The sequence below is a fragment of the Crinia signifera genome, chromosome 1 (assembly GCF_055691185.1).
Source record: "Crinia signifera chromosome 1, ASM5569118v1, whole genome shotgun sequence".
NCBI classification, from domain to species: Eukaryota; Metazoa; Chordata; class Amphibia; order Anura; family Myobatrachidae; genus Crinia; species Crinia signifera.
This window is the reverse complement of record NC_139217.1, coordinates 459608575-459633981: the sequence shown is the minus strand read 5'-3', so window position 1 is coordinate 459633981 and position 25407 is coordinate 459608575. Positions and strand designations below refer to the sequence as shown.

Here is a 25407-nt window from a genome sequence, read left to right as displayed (position 1 = left end):
TGGGGCCACCAAGCCGGGAGCTTCCTGGGGATAATGGACGGTCGCGCTGCTGAGACACAGCTGGGCATACATATACCATAGATTCATATGCATGCCCAGCTGTGTCTAGGCATCGCAGACCGTCCATTACCCACAGGAATTTAATTTTTGCCCCATTTGGGGTAATTTACCCCGGTTCCCCGACCACTGGGTTATAGGGCTGTTTATTACAATAGGTTTGTGATAACTAGAGACAGGATTATATGCATTCGCATGTTTGCATATGCATTTGCATATTTTGCCCATTCTCACTGGTTATTGCATATTTTATCTAAAATCGAGTATTATTGCATTTTTTTATGCCCCGCCCTCTTCTCACCCGCGAGTCACAGCACTGCTTTGCCCTGCTGCTGCTGGCCAGGTAGTGGTAGAGTGTGCAGGCTGGGGCAATGCACAGTGTTGCGAACCTTGGATGTACGCTATGTCTGACACTGCTCTAAGCTGCCAATCCATCTTGATAAAAGTCAGTGGGGGCGGATGCCATTACGAAGCTCCTGAACCTTTGCCTGCCCCTGGCCTGGGACTTTACACCAAGAGACAGACTTCTGCAGCAGAGGAGGCGGGCAGAAGGGTTGTGACATCACGCGGCGTGGAGAAAATGCGGTGTCACAGTATGTGGCGCAGGGAGGAAGCCTTCCACTGCGCCGCCCTCACATGCTATGCTGACATTTGATCCATTGGCGCTGGAGTTGAGGGTCCGTGCAGTTGATGCAAGAAGAGCTTTGGACGCTGCAGTCTGCTGTAGCAGCCAGCATCCTGACATCTGCAGATGCTGTGGGCCTATTTTTGAGGTTTATTTGCAACTAATTGTATGCTGATCTTTAAATAAATAAGTTAAAAATTACTTTTTTTATTATTTAATGTAGCATATTTTAACACTTTTCATGCATATTATAAGTATTTTTCATGCATATTTGCATGCATATTTCAAGCTTTTTTTGTTGCATATAATCCTGTCTCTAGTGATAACTAATTAGTGACATATGAAAGCACAAATCGAAGCTTTTGGGCTTAGGTCACAGAAATGACATCAGTATTTAGGAGTTCACATTTTGGGATAGAGAATGGCGTGACATGGTTTTCGTCCCAGAAATGGTAAGTTATTACTTACCATTCATACTTACTCATACTTACCATTACATTCAAAGGTCGATGCACCTGCGGTGTGCAGCGGAAAGTAATGATGTTCGGTACTTTGTGCATGTGCCAGATCCGTACTACGTATTTGCGGTACAGCTCTGCAACATCCTCATGGAGGTATCGGTCCTTGTGAATACAATGGAGGCGCAAAATGTGCACAAGATGGTGTAAGACCCGACCAAAACAATTGTATTTATTTTGGTGGCCCGAATAATCAAAATTGATCATGTAGTTGTGAAGATTGAGCAGTTACGAAGGTGATGCTACAGTATATCAGTTTAGCACCTTCTACAAGACAAGAGACAGAATTTTATTGGTTGCCCCTAGCAACATCCCATCTGAAATATCCGATCTTTGTAAATACAGAGGACAAAATTTAAACGGACAGATACAGGCAACACATTGACATTGTATAAAAAGGATTACACATTGCCAAGGCTGTCAAAATTCAAAGACAGAAAACATTACATCCGCAAGGGAAAAGTCTTTTCTGCCATTGGGTGGGAGGAAGGTGGGGTGGGGTTCCCAGACATTTGCCATGCCCAAATACCAGCCTTGAGTCTAACATTTGGTAATCCCTTTAACCCTTTAAGTGCCAACATCTCTGTGAGAGCTGTGCAAAACATCCACTGAAAATTCCAGCGTAGCTCACAGTTGTTATATAAATTCAAATTAAACAATGTTTTGTAAACCAAAGATTATATTTCCTATATAAGAAAAACAAATACGGGCCATTGTGATGGATAAAAATGTTTGCTTGGCAAATTTCACACCTGTTTTGACAAACTCACTTGGCACTCAAAGGGTTAAACCAGTGGCGTAGCTTGCTTTGTGGCGCCCCCCCCCCCCGCCATTAATGGGGGGGGGGTGCCTCCCCGTCGGCCTCCCTCCCCCGGCCGCCCGTGCCCCCCCATCGCCGCAGGCTTACCTGTCTGCGCTGCAGCGCGTCCCGGCTCCCCTCCTGGCTTCAATTAATTCTATGCAGACGGACCACGATAAAATGGCCGCCGCCATACCGCAGACAGTTTCAGAGAACTGTGCTTTATGGGGCGGCCATTTTATCGTGGTCCGTCTCCATTGAATTGATTGAAGCCAGGAGGGTAGCCGGGACGCGCAGACAGGTAAGCCTGCGGGGGATGGGGGGCGGGGGCATTACTATAGCACTGCAGCCCCCCCGGCGCCCCCACATGCACAGCGGCCCCCCGCGACCGCGGGGGCTGTGGTGCTATAGTTACGCCACTGGGTTAAACATAGGTATTATGAACGGAGAGCACTTTAATATCAGGCATACTAGCTGCAAAACAAGACAAGGCTCTTTAACGTGACACCTAACGGAGTTGTTTTACCCATATATCAACAATCAATAACGAACACCACACTTTTGCACCATGAAACTTTTATTATTATAAAAACAAGACCATTCGTCGCTGTGTTTGGCACACAATTTCAAGTGGTAGGCACGACCAATTACCAAAACCGAAAGATGTAAAGTGAATCATCGCAGTCTTTATTCACAAAATACAGATACAATTAAATGTGTAGAATACCTCTACAATGTAAGAAATATAGATTCCATACTGGACAAAATATTTACATAAGCACTTTAGCCTCAAATAATACTTGATATGGCCTTTAAATAATTAATATTATTCATTTGTACACGTCGCATAGAAAACAACTGTTGTGTCTAAATTTACAGATGAAGAGATGGAGATTAGCGAACATTCACAGGAAAGCTGATTGGTGGAATTATTGTGCTGTCAGTAGAAGAGAAGAGAACCTTGGACAAAGTATTGTAGGACAAACAAACACTATTCTAAAAATTCCCATGGAGCTAAAGCAATGGGGTTTACTTTAAATCACTAACCAGAAGCTCAGCTGTGACATCACAGTGTAGGCACCTTATGCAAATTAGTCAGCCCCTATTTGCATGAAGTGCTACATGGTCTCTTAAAGGGGAAATACATTTTTTACTTCATCCATACGTTTCATCCAGAGCAAAATTTGAGGAAATATTAATGATCTTTTTAGTCATCCATAGTATTGGAGAATGATTTAGTTTACGTTTGTCATTGTGTTATAAATTATTTTGAAAAGCTACCAAGCCTATACATATATAACACAGGAGGAGCAGCCTTTGTTGCAGAATTGAATCCAAACTTCCCACCTTAGCTTAAATATAACAATGTTCATTAAATTACATTTTCCATTGAAACACAGTATGTGGCACATTTGGGACAGTCTGTGAAATGTGATTTAAGTGATACACTGAATGTTTAACAAAGCCCACTCCACTAGTGTTTGCATAATCATGGGGATTTTTGAATTGTTGTGTAAAAATAGTATTTTAAATATTGTGAGTATTTTAAATTTTTTGTTTCATGCATTCCCAGAGACTCTACCCTGTAGTCAATTACATATCGGTTATTTAAATCTAAATAACCGTCATGTCAGGTAGCAAATTTGTTCGCAATAAAATGCAAAAAATTAAACACAACTAAACTTTCTTACGGTGTGTATAAGCGGCTTCCCCAAAGATTGTTACCGAAACTAGTTTTACATAGCCATATAAACGTGACTGTCGCACCCCCCATCTGAATAACCTGTACTATAACACTCTAGAACGCATGAAAAACATAGATATGGCTAAAAAGTTACCATGCAACTAAAAATTAAATCTACAAAAAACATTTAGGAAAATTCTCAAAATGTTGATGATTTCAAAATCTCGAGAGCAAAAAAGATATATTGGTATTACTGTAGCTTCTAAGTACAGTCCTTTCTCACTGCAGGGAGTTGGCATCACTACATGCGAGCAATGCCTGTGTGAGTCATGGCAGTCAGTCAATTAGGCAACTGACCGTTTTATAGAATTGCGAAAATCGGGATGTTCACAGATGTCAGTTCACCGGTATTGTTAAATTTAAACAGGAAAATTGCTTGATAACCTGCCATTGGTCAGCGAAACATGAACAGATTGGCCCAATGATCCCGTAGCTGTCCCAGAGTACCCTGGGAAAGCGTCTTTCCACTCTGTCTAACCACGGTTTTTTATATAGGAGAAGCAAGTGCACCTGTTCTGATGAACCAGCATAATTAAAGTCATAAAGTATAAAAAAATGATTGTGCTGCTCCTTTCTATATTCATGTGTAATGACAATAAAATTACTCAGTAAACAAATAATAGCACTGTGTGTGTGGCAAGTTTATACTTCCATTAAACCTACCATTACAGTCATTTCTGGACACTAAGGGGAAATTTACTAAAGGTTCTTAAACTGAAGACTACAATTTTTTAGGGTGCCATAGTGAAATGCTTGCTACATTGTGATTGGTTGCAGCTTGTGATTGGTGTGATAGTGACAGGAGGTCCAATCAAACTGCAAGCCAGAGATTGCAGTCTGTGATTGGTCCTCCTGCTCGCCAATCCACACACCTCTATATTTGAAAAATTGACAACTAAAATTGATTTCTCAACACTGTGTTACAGAAACCGCTGATTCGCTGGTTAAATGCTTTCCATGTACCTTCAGTATGTGTTATGCGTGGCCAGTGTTCCATAACTGTTCATTACTGATCATTATATAAAATATACTATTTCCCCAGTTTTGATGTCTATTTTAGTTATGTTAAGTTTAAGGTACGTTGACGATATCAGAATGAATACATATTTAAGTACTTTGTCACAGTTCTCTCGAAAAATAGCTCTTACTAGACTATGTTTTATACCAACCTCACAGTCTATCAGTCTCTTTTCTATGTATATTTAAAACTTGATTTTATTTTTTTTACCCATTACTTAAAACTAGTATACTATATTTGTACGAAGAATATATTGTAGTATACTGTATTTGTATGAAGAATATTTAAAAACATTGGTTGAGTTGTATATAAAGGTTGTAACAACTGCAATTGTGTTAAAATATATTGTATCTTCAGTACTGTAACATTTTACTCCTCGTGGGTTTCGTTAAAGCTCAGAGAGAAATAAGGTGGAGACATAAAGGACCAACCAATCAGCTTCTTTCATGTTCAGACGGTAACGCCGGCAGCTGATTGGTTGCAACTATCGCTCTGCAAGCTTTGATAAATCTACCGGTTAAGTAATGCCCTGGTTCAGAATTAAAAATAAAGAACTTTACAGCTAGAGTCTAGACTAAAGGTATTTCCTATACCTTTAAGATCGAGGTGTAGTGGTATCTACTATGTCTTTCCTATGTGACTAGTGATAAGCATAGGCATAATTCTATATGTACATCTGTGTGGTTCTGGTATAGATGATAGACAATGTCTAGATCAATCACTAATGGTCGACAAGTGACTAGGTCGACACTTAAGAATGGTTGACATACCCTAGGTCGACAGTGACAGAAGGCTGACACAAGCTCAACGTCAACATGGTCAAGAAGACGCTTAAGGTCAACACAAGTTTTTCACGGTTTTTGGTGTCTATGTCAACATACGTCGACATGGGCACCGGAGAAGTGTACCGCGTTACCTCGCATGGCTCACTGCGCTTGTCAAACTATTATAATCTAACTCTATGCCCACTTGGATAGTAAAGTATGAACCAAGTCGGATTTAAAAAAAAAAAAATCATGAAAAACTCATCTGGACCTTATTGGTGTTTACCATGCAAATGTCCACCTTTAACTTGTGTCGACCTTCTGGCATTTTTGTTGACCAAGGGTATGTTGACCATTCATAGTTGTCCACCTAGTCACTGTTGACCTAGTCACTGTCGACCAGGGGCCGGATACTCATCTGCGTTACCCCTAGTGACCCATCAGATGAATGCTTTTATTTTCTGCGGCGCAATGAGAAACAATAGCCTGCCTCTGATAGGTTGCTATGAGTTACAGCACATCTGTACACATAGCACCATGCTGCTTAAGGAGCTCTATGAAACTGTCTTCTACAAAGATAAATTTGATACTTTTTTACAACGTACAGAGAACCTGTCTGGATGTTGTTTTGGCAATTTCCAAATGGCTGAGACATTGTTTGATTAATAATAAATAACATTGAAATAATGGTCAATGTACCCCCAGACCCCCCCAGACAATCAATTAACGTTAAAAACAACTTTTTAAAATGCTAAATAAAATAGTAAATACTGAAATGTTCAAATCAGACCGATAAAACGCTGCCACATTAAAGCTTGCATATACCTGTATTGGTTTGTTCGTTACATTTTCACAGTCTGATTGCTATTATAAATATCACCCAAAATAAATACAATGGAGCTGCTCCTGGCGATAGAATAGCCAATCGCCGCCCCCCGCACCAGCCGACGCCTTCCGGCAGTAGGTGGCGCGACACATTCGCCCGCCCCATTCTGTTGGAGCCCTCCGCCGGCACCCCGCAGCCCCCACTCCCTGCCCCTCTCCCTGAAGCGGAGATGGGCATGGAAGCCACTCCCCGTCACCTTGCTGATGGGGATGCGCGAGTGTGTGAGAAGCTCCCGCTTCCCGTCAGGTGGAGCTCTGGCAATCCTGCGACTGACGAGTGCTCCATCGGTACATGTGCTTTACCGCTTGGTTGGATTAACATTGATCGCTCTGGAATATTAGGGTGTTGCCAATATTCCCGATTGGTCATAAAATACATGAAAACTAATATTTAGCAGCAGATGTATGAATGGTAAACAAACATTTTTTTTTTCTTCTAGAAAATACTTTCAACTACTGTCACTCTCCATTAGGTGAAAAATTGATTATTTCTCTGGTGCTAAATCTGACAAATATCAAACATTACAAGGTACGGATAAAGGACTCTACATTCTAGGTCATGAAGTACATTTCTGTCTGTTTTGATGATGAATATTCAATTACTTTTGGGCACTTTAAAAACAATTGGCACTTCATGTTTCTTGTGTTGATTTTAGGCACAATGTGACAAAGTCAGCTTCGTCAGTCCTTCTCTGTGCATTTTATAGAGCAGTTTGAACTCTGCAGGAAGCTGGTGAGATTCCTGCCACTTGGTGGTAAACTTTGTTCCTTTCTTGTCGTAATAATGGTACGGAAGATCCTTCCCCGTGTTCGGATCCCAACCGAACGGCCAAAATCCATAGAGGTGTATTTCATCGCAGATGGAGGAGGCCAGGGTGTACATCAGAATACCGGTGCTTAGCCTTTTAGGCGATAAATGCTTGTTTTTCCAGTACCTATAGAACAGTAAAACAGTTACATGAACTGCTTAGAACCTTTTCAATGGATACAGTATGCATGTGTTTATAAAATGTTTTGTAAGGACAATAAATATTGACAAGAAGTGTCGGATCCTGGGGTGGGGCGACAGCAGAGTTGAAATTTCAAATTAAGGAGCCACACCCACTGCCACCAACCGCCATTCCAAACTGACTCACTGGCAGTGGGTGTGGCTTCCCTAAAGTAATTTTGAACAGTGCTGCAGCCCCGCCTCTGGTTAAATGTTTGCAGAAATAGTCGAATTATGAAGTGCAATGGAATACATCCTTACAATAGGAAATAATGGTACTGCTTTCCTAGCACGGCGCCCGTCTCATTGATTGTATGCCTTAAGTTTAAGGTACTTAAGGCATACAATCAACGCGATGGACCCGATTTTTTAATCTCATGGATCTTATGCATCTTATGTATGCATAAGATCCATGAGATCCATGAGATGCATGAGATAAAAAAAATCGTGAGCCCCCAATAACCATTGTTAATGCCACCAGCACTATCAACGCCAACCCGAAGCGTGGCGAGCGCAGCGAGCCCGCGAGGGGTGGCGGTACGCGTCCTCCGACTTTTTCATACCCCCACTATCCATGTTGGCGTGGAGTTGATATTATATAGTGTGGCGAGCGCAGCGAGCCCCGCGAGGGGACGCGGACTACTTTACATGTATTCCGCGTCCGCTCGCCACGCTTCAGGCTCGGTGGCTCGCTGCGCTCGCCACACTATATAAAATCAACTCCACGCCGACGTGGATAGTGGGGGTATGAAAAGGTCAGAGGACGCGTAACGCCGCCCCTCGTGGGCTCGCTGCGCTCGCCACGCGTTGGGTTGGCGTCAATAGTGGGGTGGCATTAACAATGGGGGGGACATTTCACCCATTTGGGGGGGTTAGCAATTAAAATTGGGGTTTTGGGGGCTTTTTACAATGATTCCAATGTAAAAATCTCGTTGATCGCGTCCATTGCATCATCTCATGCATCTTATGCCGCACAAACACATAAGATGCATGAGATGCTTGAGATTTCAGCCCCACTCATACAATCTAGATCGTGGGCGCCGTGCTAGGAAAGCAGTACCGAAATAATAAATGTTTCAATATTACTGAGGCTGGAGGCAGATTTTACAGATATCTGATGGTGCTTGGAAGACAATTACACAGCAACAAGCTTCTGGCAGCGGACCTAAGGTGATAAGTTGATTAGGTTGACATTGGTAAGGTTGACAGTCAAAAGGTTCACATGGGTTGCTCATGTTTTCTTTCGAGCTGTCATGGGGTATTTTATGCCTTACTATCCACTAGGGCGTGGAGGGAGAACATGTGACGTGTGCCGAGCATAGCGAGGCGCCGAGCACGAGGCATAGCTAACGCACTGTACCATGCCAGGGGATGCGGTACACCTTTTCAGTGTCATCTGCGTCAAAATTGTGAAAAAAACATGTCGACCTTTTAACTATCGACCCTCCCAGTGTCCACGTAATGCTTTTGTTGACCTTTTCACCCTGTCGACCTTAGGCATGTCAACCTTTTTTATGTGTCGGCCTTCAGTGGTCGACCTAATGCATGTTAACCTTAATTTGGTCAACCCAATGACCCATACCTCTGAGTATGACCTAACTGTCTACATGTCTTTGTCAGGACCACACACGACTTAGCCTCATTCAGCTACAATTGAAGTGGTGCATGAGATTCGTTTGTCCCCCAATCACCTAAAGAACTTCCAAGATTCATGTGCACAAGTAGGAAGCCTTGCGAAGCGATAAAGTGAATGGTGATAGCGATTTAGCCAATTGGCCCCTAACTCCCATTTTTCACGACCAGCCTGTAAAATGACAGTTAGGAGCAGAGTGGCTGGTGCGTTACCTTCTTTTACTTTATCAGTTCTCCAGGCTTAACCCTTTGAGTGCCAGCATCTCTGTTAGATAATAATCCCAGCGTCGCTCACATTTGTTATATAAATTCAAATAAGAAACGTTGTGTAAAAAAAAAGAAAAAAAGATTATATTTCCTATATAAAGGAAACATTACAGGTCATCACGATGAATAACAGTGTTTCCTTGTATATTTTCACACCTATTTTTACAAATTCAGTGGCACTTAAAGGGTTAATACATCTGCCCCCTGAGTTCCTTTAAAGCTTAAGGCTTTTTGACCATTCTGCAACAGCCCCCTCTGGTTTAAATGTGATTTACAGAATTGATAAATTAATTCCAATAATTAAAACGCTTTATATATTATTTATATCATTTTTTTGCCTTAAATTTGACTTCTCTTCATTATTACAATTGCACGCCAGGTTTTTTTCTCTGCCGAAGTTGGGCTGATATTAAATTCCACAACCAACGGCGACCGTTGTTTGGTAATCTCTGTTAGGGTTTCCTCCTGCTCCGGCAAACAAAGACTCAACAAAGGTCGGCCAATGAAATTAGGGCCTGCCGTGTGAGAGGACCATAAAATTTAATAGATGGATTGTTGTAATAAAAACTGGCAAATCAGATTTGCTGGGGTTACAGATCTTGATGAAATGCCAAATCACATTTAAAAACCGCAGTTAGAATCTGACAACAGGAAAACGAGAATGGGGAAATAATTTCAGATTATTAATGTGTCACATAGAGGTTCGTCAGGTCGCTGTGGACATCAAGGAAAGTACAGGTGTCAGGCATTATTGTACCGCTCGCACAAAGCTCACACAACAAGCAAAACATATATATATTTATATATTGATTGTATAGAACTCCTTCTGGCACATCTCTAAAATCTGACCCCCGGGCATCAAGATATTGCCTGCCATTATCATACATCTATACATACATATATACACAAGCGCACACACACAAATGTATGTATACAGCTTAAGGGGAGAGGGGGTATTCAATTAGAAAAAAAACTGAACCAATTTGATCCCGACTATTCAATTGCGTCAGTTTTTGATGCTGTTGAAGGCATTTTTTCAATGCCCCTAAAAGCGGCGAAAATCACAGCAATTTTGCTGGCATGGTGGTACAAACACGTGGATTGGCAGATAATTCTCCAATCCAAATGTTTTTAACCAATTACAAATTTTCCACCTAGGCCTTGGACTTAATTAAATACCCCCCAAGTCTCTAATATCCATATGGAAGTTTTACGTGTGACTGATACAGTAACACCATTGCTTTCTGAAGGTTTAATGTGCATAAACAAAATGCACAACATTTTGAACCAGGCCTGAGTGGAAAGCCGGCCAGCACAAATGAACATGCAAAGTAGTATGTAAGATATGTGCCGGCAATCTATAATGAGTGCGATGCTAGCGCATATGTATTAACATATGTGGCTAGCTTCGCAGTGCGGTGACGGAGGCCCCCCGCGATACCTGTGATGTGATGTGCGGGGGATCTCCACCACCTCCCTGGGCGCCACCTCCGCTCCTCATGCCGGGAAGCTTAAGCAGGTGTCCCCGGCGCCTATTCCTCCCCTGCAGCCAGAAGGACGTCCGGCTGCATTGCTAGGGGAAGGAGGGCTTTACCTTCCATGGTCCAGGAGGACCTGCAGGAAGGTAAGCCAGGGGGGAGGGGGGTCGGCGGAGGCGGTGGGTTTGTGGCCCATAGGCATCTATAGGGTATCACCATCCAAAGGCGGCGATACCCTGCCCTGCGATGAAGTGGTGGCCGGGTATTAGTACAATAGAAAATGCGGTAAGACCAGGGGCGGATTGGCCCGGCTGGAAACCGGGCCATTTCCCAGTGGGATGACCCAAAGCTCATTAAAACCGGGCAGGCCACTGGGCTGGCTGGGCCACGGACCACGCAACAGCAGGTAGCTGCCGCGGCACTTTTTCTAAATCCAAAATGTCCACGGGAGGGCTGCTGGACATGCGTGACAGTGCACAGCACCTCCCATGGGCCTTTGCAGAGCTCGTGATTGAAAGCTCATGGGCTCCGTTCTCCTCCCTGCTGCTGCTGCCCGCACGCATGCGCATGCTTGAGATTTTTAAAACTTCAAGTGTGGCGGCAGTAGGCTCCCAGCAGCTCCTGACGGGCTCAGTGCACACTCAGCCAGGGCTGGCTCCCTGCGCAGCATGAGGAGAAGCAAGGTGATGGTCCTGGCCACCTGTCTGGCTCCTTCGTGCTGGTCATATTCTACTTCCAGAGCAGCCTGAGCTCAGGTAAGTGTCACCCCTGCCGTCTAGAGTGCAAGCTCTGCGGGCCAAGAGCCAGGCATTTTCCTACTGTTCCAATTCATCTTCATTTAGCAGGACACATAGAACATGGGGGGGCATTCAGATTTATGTATGCGTGTGGTCAGGTATTTTCACTGAGTGTCAGCTGTGTGGCCAAATGCGGCACAGCTTGCCTCCTCTTGTGCTGTGTCTGTGGGTTTGTACCCGGACCCTGCTGCCCTGTGACATGGCTTTGTATCCCAGCTCCCCCAGGCTGGCTAGCCCTGTTCCCTCCCCAGCCGTGACCCTGCTAATGACCTTGACTTGGGTCTTTAATTTATTCCCGTAATGAAAGTGGAAGGTGGCGCTGCCTGGCTGCAGGGTAAGTGTTAACAGGCTGAGTCTTGCACTTAGTCTGATAAGTATATACCACTGTGTGTGCTGCCGGATATAGCAGTATACTCCTGTATTATACAGTATGGACCTCCCCTCAACAAACTCTGCTTTAGGAAAACTTCATCTGATGTGCTTGCAGTGGAATGAATAGAGGCTCCCAGCCAGACCTTTAGCATTTCCATTTCAGAACCAGCACTCCAGGAGTTAATGACCCCCCCACCCCCTTTACACCTTCTTTAACCCCTTGAAGGCATAGGATGTGGACCCTTTATTGTAGAACCAGGTCTGTCCTGGCCTTATAACAGCAGAGAAGGGGTGAAGTTATTAGGGGGAAGGTCAGATGGGGGTTGCTGACCCAACACAAATGTTAATTAATTCTGTGGTCCAGACTGCTTGTCTCCCGTTCCCCCTCCGCCCGGCTGTAGAAGCTCCGCCCCTCTCATCTGGAGCCACGGTCCTTCAGAAAGCGGCAGGTGAGGGACACTGCATTACATACACCCCTAGCCTAGTAGTGCCTCAGTGTTCCCAGTTACTGAATATTCACATGCAATTTATTTGATACCTCTTTTCCACCAAAGTCCCGGGTCATACTTGTGATTTTTGACCCAGGAGTTTGGTGGAACTCCATTGACTCTGTTTCTACTGGGGTAGGGCTGCTGCGCTTACCCAGCTGCTGCAGCAGCTCCTCCTCCAAGGGCTCTTTGCAGAGTCCAACAGAATGAAATTGCACTGACTGATTCCCTGCAGCCAGCGCATGCTTCAATATCTGCAGGAGCCCAGGCTAGGTGAGTGCCATGCAGGGGTTGTAATAAATGTGTGGCATATGTGTAAGAGCAGCATTTCTGTGTGGCATTATGTGTATAAGGTCATGGTAATGTGTGGTATAATATGTAACGGGTGTTACTGTGTGGCTTTTTGTGTATAAGGGTCACTATTAGTGTCGCATTATGTGTATAAGGAGCACTAGGGTGTGTCGTAATATGTGTAAAGGGCACTACTGTGTGGATAAGGAACAATGCAATGTGGTGCAATGTGGATAAGAAGCAATGGGTCAGTGTTAGGATGAACTAACCAAAATCTTGCCTAGGGCATCAAATTAGCTAGGGCCAGCTCTATTTAGGGGACTATCTCCCCTTCCCCAGCAGCGGGCCAGACCTAATGCTGCAGAGAATGGAAGAAGGGGGTGCCCTGCACACTTTTAAATACATAATTTCATAACAAATGCAATGAGGGTAAACTGGCAGCTTACTGTCTCACCCTCTCAATCTCTGGCAAACTGATGCGACAACTCGACAGAAAATCACAGCGTTTTGTAGTGACTTACAAGTGAGCATTACTTTCCCCACTGTTACGTTCCGCACCACATGAATTTAAAGGGGAGATGTATATTGAGATCTACCAGCTGGCTTGCTGTACACAATCAACTTACAACTTGTTGTTTCCTTTAAACTCCATCAACAAATCCTTGCACCACTCAATACTCGCAAACACAATCATGCAAAAGTCTATTTATAGCCCGGTGTCACATTATCTATGCCATACAAAATGCAGTTTGCTATAATACACATTTTAGTTATTTATTTAATTGCAACTTCAATCATTATCAGGTCTAGTTATAAAGGTCATTATAAAGAAATAGTGTTTACTAAAAACAAACAAACATTTAAAAGATTACGTCATTGTCTGGTTGATGCTTATTTCAAATATCTTTGTTTGGTAAAACCATGATACTGTACACAAGGCCTCCGAGAGGGGGGAGCAGGTACTAATTACCCGGGTCCTGGCTTGCTAGAGGGGCCTGGCTGGGGCCCTGGTCTGACGCCGCTCCACCCCCCACTTCCCCCTCTGTCCCTCCAGGGCAGCAACAGCAGCACACGCCTACAGCATGTGCTGGGCTGACAGCAGGCTTGAGCATCTCACTTACAGCGTGAGAGCTCATGCTGAGCCTGCTGTCAGCACAGCACATGCTGTAGATGTGCTGCTGCTGAGGGGGTGGGGGAACAATAACACTTTTATTTTCACCCACTACACATTTTGGGGGCATGGCCTAATCACATATGGTGGCCACGCCTCCCACAATTAGGCCATGCCCCCAAAATGTTACCTCTTGGCGATTATGTTACATGATAATAGTGACTTTATAGTCTAAAGGCGTACACACACTGGGCAATATAATGCAAGAAATCGCTCATTTCGGCCCTTTATAATATTGCCCAGTGTTTACGCAAGGAATGACAAACGATGCGCGCTTCCTCGGGTCCTAATGACCCCCGTTGTCATCTGTCTTTGCAGTTCAATTTTGACTATATCGTCAATGACTGCATGTACAGAGCGGGGAACCGGTGACTTTACTGATCAATACCATCAGAGGTGCCGATTTGTGTTTTTGCTGGGGGAGGGGGGGGGTGTGGTCGGGGAGGTGTGGCCTCGTGAGAGGGGGCATGTCATTTAGGGAGGGGGCAGTGGTGTAGCTACGTTTTGGGCGCCCCCCCCCTCGCCGCCGCCCCGCCAAGCACCCCTACCCCCCTGCCGCCCCGACGCCTATGCAAACCCCCCCCTAATCCCCCACAGCCTTACCTATCGTGCTGGTCCCGGCGGCTCCGTTCTTCTGCTGAGGACCACCACAAAATGGCCGCCCCCATACAGAAGACAGTTTCAGAGAACTGTGTGCTATATGGGGGCGCCCATTTTGTGGTGGTCCTCAGCAGAAGAACGGAGCCGCCGGGACCAGCGAGATAGGTAAGTCTGCAGGGGATTGGGGGGGGGGGGTTTAACTATAGCACCGCAGCCCCCGGCGCCCCCACATTCACAGCGCCCCCCCTGCGGTGGCGGGGGCTGCGGTGCTATAGTTACGCCGCTGGGAGGGGGTGTGGCCTTGCAGTGTGCTGGCCTGGGCAGTCCTGGGTCACGGTGTGCACACGGTGAGTGGTGGCTAGTGCTGCACATTGTATACACGGCACATGGCGGTGTGCTTGCCTCCCACTGTGGGAACACAAGCCGCATGCGGAGGGCGATGTGTGTATTGGGAGAGCATACATTGGGCAGCACGCACGCTGCACTCCCACGGTTGATGCTCGCCGGAGCGGTGGCTTCGTGATGGTGCCGGGCATTGTCTTGTGTGTGCGGGTGCGCATGCGCCAGTCAAGTGTCTCAGACGGCAGGTTTGGCGGTGTGGGTGCAGCGGATTGGCAGGTGGATGTTGCCTGGCAGTGGAACTTGGGAGGTTGGGGGCCAGTGGGTGCTCATAGTTTTTTTGTCGGTGCTCGGGCCCTTGAGCACCCACAGAATCGGCGCCTATGAATACCATTACCAAAATTGTTCAGTGTATATACTCAATATCGTTCACCAAGGAGTTCAAGGTAGATACTTAAAGATATCGCTCATTGTGCGAATTGCCAAGTGTATATGGGGCCTCTTAAAAGCCCCATATACACGTGATAATTTGCTCCAGGAGTGTTATCATCAAGAATTTACCTTGAACTCCTGGGTGAACGATATTTCGCGTACACAATTTGTGATTTTCCTTAAAGATATGCATAGGCATTTAGGGTGTATGCTCAATGTCAGTAATAATGCGCACTCTGGCGCATCGTTAATGATCCCCCCTCTGTCATCTGAACATGCAGTGGGTGGAGGTCCCGTTGATGTCACTGAATGATACCGTCAACGATATCATTCAGTGTTTTTACACTATATCGCTTGTAAACGAAATCGGCGACGACGCATATCGTATTGTGCATACCAGCTAAGATAGATTTAATTATTTACATATTTTACTTTTAAGCCCCATACACACCAGCTGATAAGCACTGCTGACGATATCGATGATGATCGCGAGGGAACTATATAGCGCATACACGTATCAATAACCATATAATTCATTGATGGTCCCCGTTGCTACATTGCTTCATTGACGATATAGTCAACATTGGGCATGTGGCACAGACGAGGGGGGAGGGCATATTATTACCGATACTGACCATACACACTAAGAGATTTTTTTTTAAAGCTATCGCTCAGAAGGGCCAAAATCAGTGATATCTTTTTTTAAAATCATCTACTGTGTATGGGGCTTTAAAATGAATTAAAGGGGTAAATTTGCAAAGATGGAGGTTCTACTGAAGATGGGACCAATAGCAACCCATAGCAACCAATAGTAACCAAAATTCTACTACTACTACTATTGGTTTAGCACCTTCTAGAGCAGTGGTTCTCAATCTCGGTCCTCAGGACCCCCCCAACAGTTCACGTTTTCCAGGTCTCCACACAGAATCACAATTGAATTATTTACCCCCACCTGTGGATCTTTAAAATGTGTCAGTGAATGAGTGCACCTGTTGGGTGACCTGGAAACCGTGATTTGTTGGGAGGGTCCTGAGGACCGAGGTTAAGAACCACTGCTCTAGAAGATAATAGATAGAATCTGATTGGTTTCTATGGGCAACAACCCATCTTCAATAGAATGCCCATCTTAGTAGCTTTACCCCAAAGTCTCTTACCTGTTCACATGCTGCATGATGTTTCCAGGCCAAGCCAACTGGACTTTTAGCTGCTCGCGGTGCTCAACGAAAAAGTCAACCAGTGTTCTAGTAACTGTGGCGGAGGTGTGGAAGAAAAAAGCCGGGATCCACAGTATGGCCTCGTCAAGCTTTTTTAGATTTAAGAAGAAATTGTTCCGGTCCTGTATGGTCAGGAGGTTGTTGTAATACTTTTCCAGGATACTCGGGTTAAAGGTCGTCAGGTTGGTCTTCCTCCCTACATCCTTCTGGAAGAATTCGGTCGGAGCAAAGTTGCAGCGAAAGACAAAGTCGGCCCGGTCTATTTCGGGGCCGCACTGGCTCTCGGTGAGGATGCCGCTGTTGCCGATCACCGCACAGATATTGTAATGCTTGTTGAGAATGGGCGAGGTGTCTGGAAGAAGCGATCGGAAGTTATTGCTGATAGAGAACACGTATTTATGACTGGAGTAGTCGTAATGCATCAGCTGTCCTGTCCGTACACTGCTCTTTGTCAGAGAAAAGTTTCTGATGACGTCCACGTTCTGCAGAATTTCCCTACTGGAAAAAGGAAAGAACAGGGGTCCTTAGATATACTTTCCCCAGGATGCACATTGCTTTTCCCCAGACACTTCACTTGCAAGAGCCCTGTAAGATGCTGCAGATGATGTAGGTTATTTTAATGCGCTTAGTCCTCCGCGAGTTCGATTGGAGGACCAATGTTTTACTTCAGCGCATGCGAATTTCTGCGCATTTGCTGGGTTCGAGCGGGCATGGCAAACTGCTAGTACACCATTCCTTTCGCACCCTCCAGTGTGGGCGGGGGGCGTAGAGTGGCGGCAAGGGGACGCGCCCAAGGGAATTCCCAATGTTTCATGGGTGTTCCCATGAAATCGATGGGCGTTCCTAAATTAGGCAGTGACACAGCTGTCAGGGGCGGGCAGATGACATCACCGGATGTCAGCTGCCCTTCCTGTTCCCGTACAGGAAAGACACGCATTGCATGTGGATCAGCATTGCACATGGATCGGAATAAGGTCCAATATGTGTGTGCATCTTATGGCAGTAATGCATATGTAAATTGATGGTAATAACGCTCCAATCACCTTCCTGGGGTACAGCTGTGTGTATGTATGGGCAAGGACCGACACACCCACATCTGTTGATGCCGTAATATTGTATGATGGGTTTCTAGAAACCAACTGTCCCACCATTGCTATTTGCACCGGCCCATGCTAGATTTTATGTCAGAGTACAACCTCCTATGTGATTTATTTAAAGGTCAATGTACTAAGAATAATAGAGAGATATAAAGTGGGGAGAGATAAAGTACCAATCAACCAGCTAATGGCATGTTTTAAACCCAGGGGTAGATACACTAAGCTTGAAAAGTGATAAATTGGAGAGTGATAAGCAGCCAGCCAATCAGCTCCTACCTGTCATGTCACAGACTGTGTTTGAAAAATGTCAGGCAGGTGCTGATTGGCTGGCTGTTTATCACTCTCCATTTTATCACTTTTGAAGCTTAGAGAATCTGGCCCTTTGTTTGAAAAAACAGACAGGAGCTGGTGGGCTGGTGGTTTATCACTCTCCATTTTATCACTTTTGAAGCTTAGTGGCCCCCAGAGGCCCCCAGTCTGTAAAATGACAGTTAGTAGCTGATTGCCTGGCACATTTTCTCACTCCTAGGCTTGGTACATAGTGATAAAGTGGAAAGTGACAATGCACCTGCCAATCAGCCCTTAACTGTCATTTTCAAATACCGCTGATTGGCGGTCCAATTTATCCACTTTATCACCGCTTTATCTTCATTTTATGATAGAGTGTGACATTCAAAAAGTTTAATTCCAAGAGCTCACCTCTGCCGCGCAAACGCTGTCCGATTGAATATCCACTTGGCTGGTTTTTCTTGCAGTTCTTGTGTCAGAGAGTTTGTTATGGGAACAAATGAGGGATCCAGAAACTTCATTGCGAATTGCGACCTGGCAATATATATATGAGATAAAATGTATGCACATATAAACATGCAATAATTGTGAGATATGCGAGACACAGAGCAAGCAAGGCTGTATTATGGGGAGGTCTCACAGAATTGTGGATGGAGCACAAAGGGTTATGGGAGGAGCACAAAGGGATGTTGGTGAAGAACACGGGGTTATGGGTGGAGCCCACAGGGTTATGGGTGGAGCCCACAGAGTTATGGGTGGAGCACACAGAATTGTGGATGGAGCACAAAGGGTTATGGGCGGAGCACAAAGGGATGTTGGTGAAGAACACGGGGTTATGGGTGGAGCCCACAGAGTTATGGGTGGAGCACACAGAATTGTGGATGGAGCACAAAGGGTTATGGGCGGAGCACAAAGGGATGTTGGTGAAGAACTCAGGGTTATGGGTGGAGCCCACAGGGTTATGGGTGGAGCCCACAGAGTTATGGGTGAAGCCCACAGGGTTATGAGTGGAGCCCACAGGGTTATGGGTGGAGCACACAGAATTATGGATGGAGCACAAAAGGTTATGGGTGAAGCACAAAGGGATGTTGGTGAGGAACACAGGGTTATGGGTGGAGCCCACAGAGTTATGGGTGGAGCCCACAGAGTTATGGGTGGAGCACACAGAATTGTGGATGGAGCACAAAGGGTTATGGGTGGAGCACAAAGGGATGTTGGTGAAGAACTCAGGGTTATGGGTGGAGCCCACAGGGTTATGGGTGGAGCCCACAGAGTTATGGGTGGAGCCCACAGGGTTATGGGTGGAGCACACAGGGTTTTGGGTGGAGCACACAGAATTATGGATGGAGCACAAAAGGTTATGGGTGGAGAACAAAGGGATGTTGGTGAGGAACACAGGGTTATGGGTGGAGCCCACAGAGTTATGGGTGGAGCCTTGTTCTGAAAATTTTATTTTCAGTCGATCTTATGTTTCTATGGATGTGTGTAATATTAAGTTTCATGACTCATTAAAAATAAATCTTACTGACGGCGTACTAGATAAGCAGTGTATGTAGATGAACAGGAATGTAGCAAGGGGGCAGGCGGCAATTTCTGGCTGGGAGTTGAGACCAAAATAAGTTGGCAGCTGAAGCCTTCGGTATGATAGTCAAGGTATTGTATATTCCTCTCCTTATAGAAAAACATGTTATATGAGGGTTCATTTGGCCAGTGGCCTCCTGTAAACAGTAATACAGATGCTATACACAGTGCCCGTGTACTTCAATAGTTTCACTGACCCCTAGGCAACCCTACCATGTAGGTATACATGTATGGGATAAACTACGCTTTGAATAAACCATTGATAAGTAAAACTGTCACTGCGGAGATAACTGAGTGAAGGCAGAATCACCGGCAACTTGGAAAAGAACAAAACTTTGGAGATCATTTAGTAGAATAAGGTCATGGCTGTCTAGAGAAGAGTGAGACTGAAGACAGTGGGACCATAAATAAGATTAGGACCATCTAAAGCAAGGTCAACAAACTTATACAATTCTAATAGCATTGAACAACAGTGTGATAATAATATCCATCAGTAATACGCAAGCGAAACATTATAAAGTAATATAACTTCTATATTCATACTGTATGCTGAAGTTTTGCATTGTTCCCCGCTTCCCACATGTATGCAATTACTGTACATTTTGTGTAGTAGAATGATAAGCTGATCAAAATTTCACAGCAGTTTAGCAAATGTACAGTACTTGTGGCACAACTGGAAGCAATTAAATAGTTCTTCACCAGCTGTTCCAGCACAATAACTTGCGTTACTAAGAAACACTCCAGTTGTTTAGCTTAATCTGTTCGAACCAGAGGATTTATATAATACACATGATTGGAATTGTGTTCATGCTGCTGGTAAATACTAGCATTAAATCTAGACATGATACCCAATTTTAACCATTTTAATGGTGCATCCTCTTAAAGGGCGGTCTTGGGTTCATTAAAGGGAAACTCATTTCAATTCTGAGAAATATTTATTTGACTGCAGAAGTGCAAATAAAGTGCTCATAAAACCAAAATGTGAATTTTTTATTGTTGACCTGGAAGAAGTGAATAACCCCCCGTAAAACTATTCAATTTGCAGGAGCTCTCTAGAACGTATAAATAATACACATGTCAGGTTTACAGGATTCCCTGACTGATAAGCATTACCCTTTGCTCATTTTTTTTTAAATCAAAATGAAAAGATCCAATAAAGCAGACTGAATTCAGAATATAAAATGTGCTTTGAAAAGGAAAACATATTTTGGGTGGATTCCAAATGACGCTGTCATCTGAACAATGGGGAATTGTGATCATACTGCCAAAGCAGCAAACTGCCCCAATTTTCATTTACTATATTTCCGCACACACTGCATTTATTTTTGCAAAAGTTTATACTTCTGTTTATTGCATATAGGCCTTATACTAGTTTATTCGGTCCCTGGTGCGTTCGCACCGCGGACCGATGTTTCTGTCCTGCACATGCGCATAATCGCTTATGCACATGTGCAGGGCTTCTGTGCGGGAGCCTTCACCGACTTGTATAGTCGGCATGGCGCACCTGCGTTTCCTGGGCGTACCTACAAAAATGCTAGGTGCACCCAGGAAAGCACTGGGTCACCTGCCTGCTGTCAGCCGCCCGTCCAGTCCTCAGACCAGGATGCTACGAGTCTAAGTCTGCAGAGACTTACCTGGATTTGCAAGCACTGTAGAAATAATTTGATGGTCAGCGACCATCGAAAGATTTTGGGCCCACACTCTAACCTGCGAATGGATGTTTATGCAAAGCATCCAATTCGCAGAGCTGCGGGCATATTCGCTTTTGCTGGGTGGCGGCCATTCACATGCCCGGCGGGCAGCGTTTCATGGCAAGCTATGCAACAAAATACCACTGCTTAGCGAGTCAACCAGAATCAGATCCATAGGGTGGTGTTATCAACTGCAGCACCGTCCTCCTTTTCTCGTGCAAAAGTATAAAAAAAAATGTGGCCTCAATTTTCCCAAAACCCAGATTATCTGATTCTCCTGCCAATCCTATCTCCCAGGTCTGGGTTCCATCAGAAGCACCCAGCTGGCAGTTGGACACTTTCCAGGGAATAGATGTTGTCTATTGATGGATGCTTACATTCCCATATGTGCAAAATATGTTCTCATCTCGGCAGTGGCGTAACTACATTTTTGGCGCCCCCCCGCCGTTAAAGAGAGGGCGCCCAGCCACTCACCCGCCGCTCCCCCAGGTAGCCGTCAATGCAGGTGGGGGGGACAGACGCTGCGGGGGACACAGAGGCGGCAATTACTTACAGCTGAGCCGGGCAGGGGGAGCCGGGAGCTGTCACTGTCAGTACGAAAGGAAAAAAAAAAAGCCCATACAATGAATGGGCAGCCTGTGATTGGCTGAGCGCTCTCTCAGCCAGTCAGCAATTGGCTAAGAGAGCGCTCAGCTGCCAATCACAGGCTGCCCATTCATTGTATGGGCTTTTTTTTTCTTCTTCAGTACAGACAGCTCCCGGCTCCCCCTGCCCGGCTCAGCTGTAAGTAATTGCCGCAGCTGTGTCCCCCGCAGCGTCCGTCCCCCCAGCCGCCTCGCAGCGTCCCCCCCACCTGCACAGGTAAAGACTGGGGATGGTGCGGCGGGCGGCGGGGTGTAACGTAACTATAGCACTGCAGCCCCCGGCGCCCGCACATGCATAGCGCCCCCCCGCGGTCGCGGGGGCTGCGGTGCTATAGTTACGCCCCTGCATCTCGGACAAAACACATGTACAACACACACCATGAAATATTTAGACAGCGGGGACCTACAATACCATTCAACACGTGTATACATAAGAGTGTACATATTTCTCAAAACTTTTTAAAGACTTGGCAGGTGCATGTACGAATGATCTAGTCTAGCGGCACCATACACTCATACTGGGAACGGTAAAGCCCTCGCATATTAAATATGCCCTATAGATTGTAAGCTTGCGAGCAGGGCCTTCCTACCGTTGTGACTGTGTAACTAACCAGTTTGTTTTATCCCTATTTCCAAATGTGCAATGGAAATGTATTCACTGTATAAAAAAACCTGTGGTACTAGTTTCACGGCAGCTGATATATCGGATGTGATATCGCATTCGATATATCGGCCGCCATGAAACTAAACATGTACCAAAACTGTTAATAAATAAATGCATCATAAATAAATATTGCCTTTAAATCCTAGAGAATAAAAAAAAAATTTTAAACTACATTTATTACATTTTGTACTTTGACACTAATTGAAAATCATGTGCATTTCCTTAGAGATAATTAAAAACCCTTTACGTCCGTGAAAACACAGGGCGTGAACTTAGAATAGGTAGAACATCGGGTACGGGTACAGCTTCATCAGGAATCGGATGCAGTGCCGGTTGGTCAGCACCTTGGAGAGCTACCTGACTTTGCTCACATCTGGTTTCAGCACCTTGGAGAGCTACCTGACTTTGCTCACATCTGGTTTCAGCACCTTGGAGAGCACCCTGGCATACTCACATGCATTCAGCACCTGGGACAGCTCAATACTACCGGGCTGAACCTGCTAACGCTCATTGCAAACCTGGGAGATCCCCCTCCTCCTCTTACCATCTGCAATTGCATTTTGCATATTACCGCAAAGCATTCCTTAATAAATAACTCCTGGCTGTGATGCTGGACCTCACCTAGCCAATAAGTCATATCACGAAGTCATGCATAAATGGGAGGAGCTGCGCAACAGTGACGTCATGCACGATGAGCTCGCTTACAACACGAGTACATCATGATGTGAAGAAGGGTCCCCCTGCACAGGGAGACGCATGGAGCCCAGTGCGCCTGCGCGAAGCGGATGGCCCTGGAATATAGATATATCAGACAAGCACCATGGTGACTATGATATGCAATCTCAGCAGTAACCACTGTTCAAGCACTGCCAAGGGCGGAATAAACATGCAATAAAAGCAAAGACACCCCAAAAAAGCCCAAACCCACCCCACCACAAGCATGCAACGTTATAAAGGGGGGGTTGCACTTACCGAAAGCCTGCATGGAACATGTACATTCTGGGGCCCCCGGCGCTGGCATACTTAGGGGTGGTGAATATATTGTCTTTCTTCAGAGACACATAGCTGATGAGGGATAAGATGAGCAGGGCGACGCTCAGCATGACCAGACCCAGGACACTAGCCACCCGGACCATCTTGCAAATTCTCATCCCTGGGGAGAGCCAGCTCAGTGCAGCGCAGGAACTAGGTCGGCTGGGAGGGGGGCCAGCTGCACCAGGGGGGGCGGGAGGGTCAGAAAAAAGCGAATTGCTGCAAAGATAATCCACATAGGACGAGGTAGAGCCACAGCCAAAAAAAAAAAAGATTTACAAAAAAAATGGAGGGCTGAGCCGCAGAGTGGAAATGGCAGCTGCTGGTTGGGTTTGTGATACGTCTGTGCTCATATCCCCCCTCATTGTGCAGCCTCAGCTGCCAGCCGCCCCTCACCCTGTGGCTGGAAGAATGGTGCAGATCGACGGGGGCGACTGCATGGGTGCCCCGGCTCTGATCTTGGAGAGAAAAGAGACGTAAGAAAAAAACAAACCCAGGGATCCCTCAGTGCTATTACTTAATACATAGCCCGGCAGCAGCAGCAGCATCTATCCATATGCATCAGGGGGCTGTGTGCATGCGTACTGCATCCCTTACACTGAGGCTTCCTGTGCCAGAGATAACACAGGGAGCAGGCAAACCCAGCCAAGGGAAGGCTCTGTGACAGCTCCAGGAATTCCACCCTGATATGTTAAATGTAACATCACAGAATCAGGGGCTGATGAAGGGGTTCAGGAGTTCCCCCACCCCCTCCCACCATACATTAATGATTCTTTTTTTGAGCTATGTGCTTGTTGCCAGGGGTTTCATGCTCATTGCCAGGGAGGGTTATGTGCTCATAGGCAGGGTTTATGTGCTTGTTGCCAGGGGTTTCATGATCATTGACAGGGGTTACTTGCACATTGCCTGGTGTTACATACTCATTGCCAGGGGATTTCTCTCGGGCAGGGAGAATGGAGGCAGTACAGTTGCAATGGTCCAGACTCCGGAACCAAAACCAGCATGTTGCTACAATGATTAGTTCCAATGTGGCACTCTCTGTGCCTGTCCCCATGAACAGTATGTGACAGTTGTCACACAGAAAACAAGGCAGGGAGATGGCACAGAGAGTTCCACCCTGGGCGAGGTTGGTGCTAGCAGCTGGTCTGGACCGGAGTTTGGACTCTTCCAGCTTTCACCTTATCCCTGGAAAGCTGTAGTTGAATGATTCATTGGTAGAATGGTCTATACCAGCAGTTCAGCAATTCTCAAAGTAGGGTACTCTGCATGACCGGTTGGGGGTACTTGAAAATAATATTGGTAATGGCGGAAGAAGTCTCCCATTGCCATGGAGATGAACCATGTTGCGTTACTTCCGGTTCCATCTACAGCGTCATCAGTGTCTCCTTGTGCTTTTGCCTGACCAGCAATCCACTGGGAGCTACCTGCGCTGCCCTCAGACATCAGTGTCCATCTGCCCTGCACTGACACAGGTGGAGGAAGCAGGGGCATTAATCCTACAGCCATTAGCGAGAACCCCACAGCCAGCGGCCAGACACAGAGGGACCCGATTCCTGACCGCACGCTACTCCGCTACCGGAGACAGTACACAGCCAGCGGCCAGACACAGAGGGACCCGATTCCTGACCGCACGCTACTCCTCCGCTACCGGAGACAGTACACAGCAAGCGTCCAGACACAGGGGGGCCTGATTCCTGACCGCACGCTACTCCGCTACCGGAGACAGTACACAGCCAGCGGCCAGACACAGAGGGACCCGATTCCTGACCGCACGCTACTCCTCCGCTACCGGAGACAGTACACAGCCAGCGGCCAGACACAGAGGGACCCGATTCCTGACCGCACGCTACTCCTCCGCTATCGGAGACAGTACACAGCCAGCGGCCAGACACAGAGGGACCCGATTCCTGACCGCACTCTACTCCTCCGCG

General features: G+C 46.0%; 1 protein-coding gene across 1 annotated transcript; it reads right to left on the bottom strand.

The window, feature by feature from the left end:
- Window positions 1-2665: 2665 nt before the first annotated feature.
- ST8SIA3 (ST8 alpha-N-acetyl-neuraminide alpha-2,8-sialyltransferase 3) lies at window positions 2666-24098 on the bottom strand. Its single transcript, XM_083155237.1, has 4 exons — window positions 23417-24098; window positions 18276-18398; window positions 16420-16977; window positions 2666-7345 (listed from the first exon to the last, which is right to left on the bottom strand). The coding sequence occupies exons 1-4, from the start codon at window positions 23593-23595 to the stop codon at window positions 7063-7065; spliced, it is 1143 nt and encodes a 380-aa protein (XP_083011363.1). The 5' UTR covers window positions 23596-24098; the 3' UTR covers window positions 2666-7062.
- Window positions 24099-25407: the final 1309 nt, after the last annotated feature.

Bases quoted from the DNA above. Each gene is read 5' to 3' on its own strand.
- ST8SIA3 (XM_083155237.1), bottom strand. From the start codon at position 23,595: ATGAGAATTTGCAAGATGGTCCGGGTGGCTAGTGTCCTGGGTCTGGTC. The intron at 18,399-23,416 runs GTAAGTGCAACC...ATATATTGCCAG, and splicing joins ATGTTCCATGCAGGCTTTCG to GTCGCAATTCGCAATGAAGT. The intron at 16,978-18,275 runs GTGAGCTCTTGG...TCCTTTTTCCAG, and splicing joins ACAGCGTTTGCGCGGCAGAG to TAGGGAAATTCTGCAGAACG.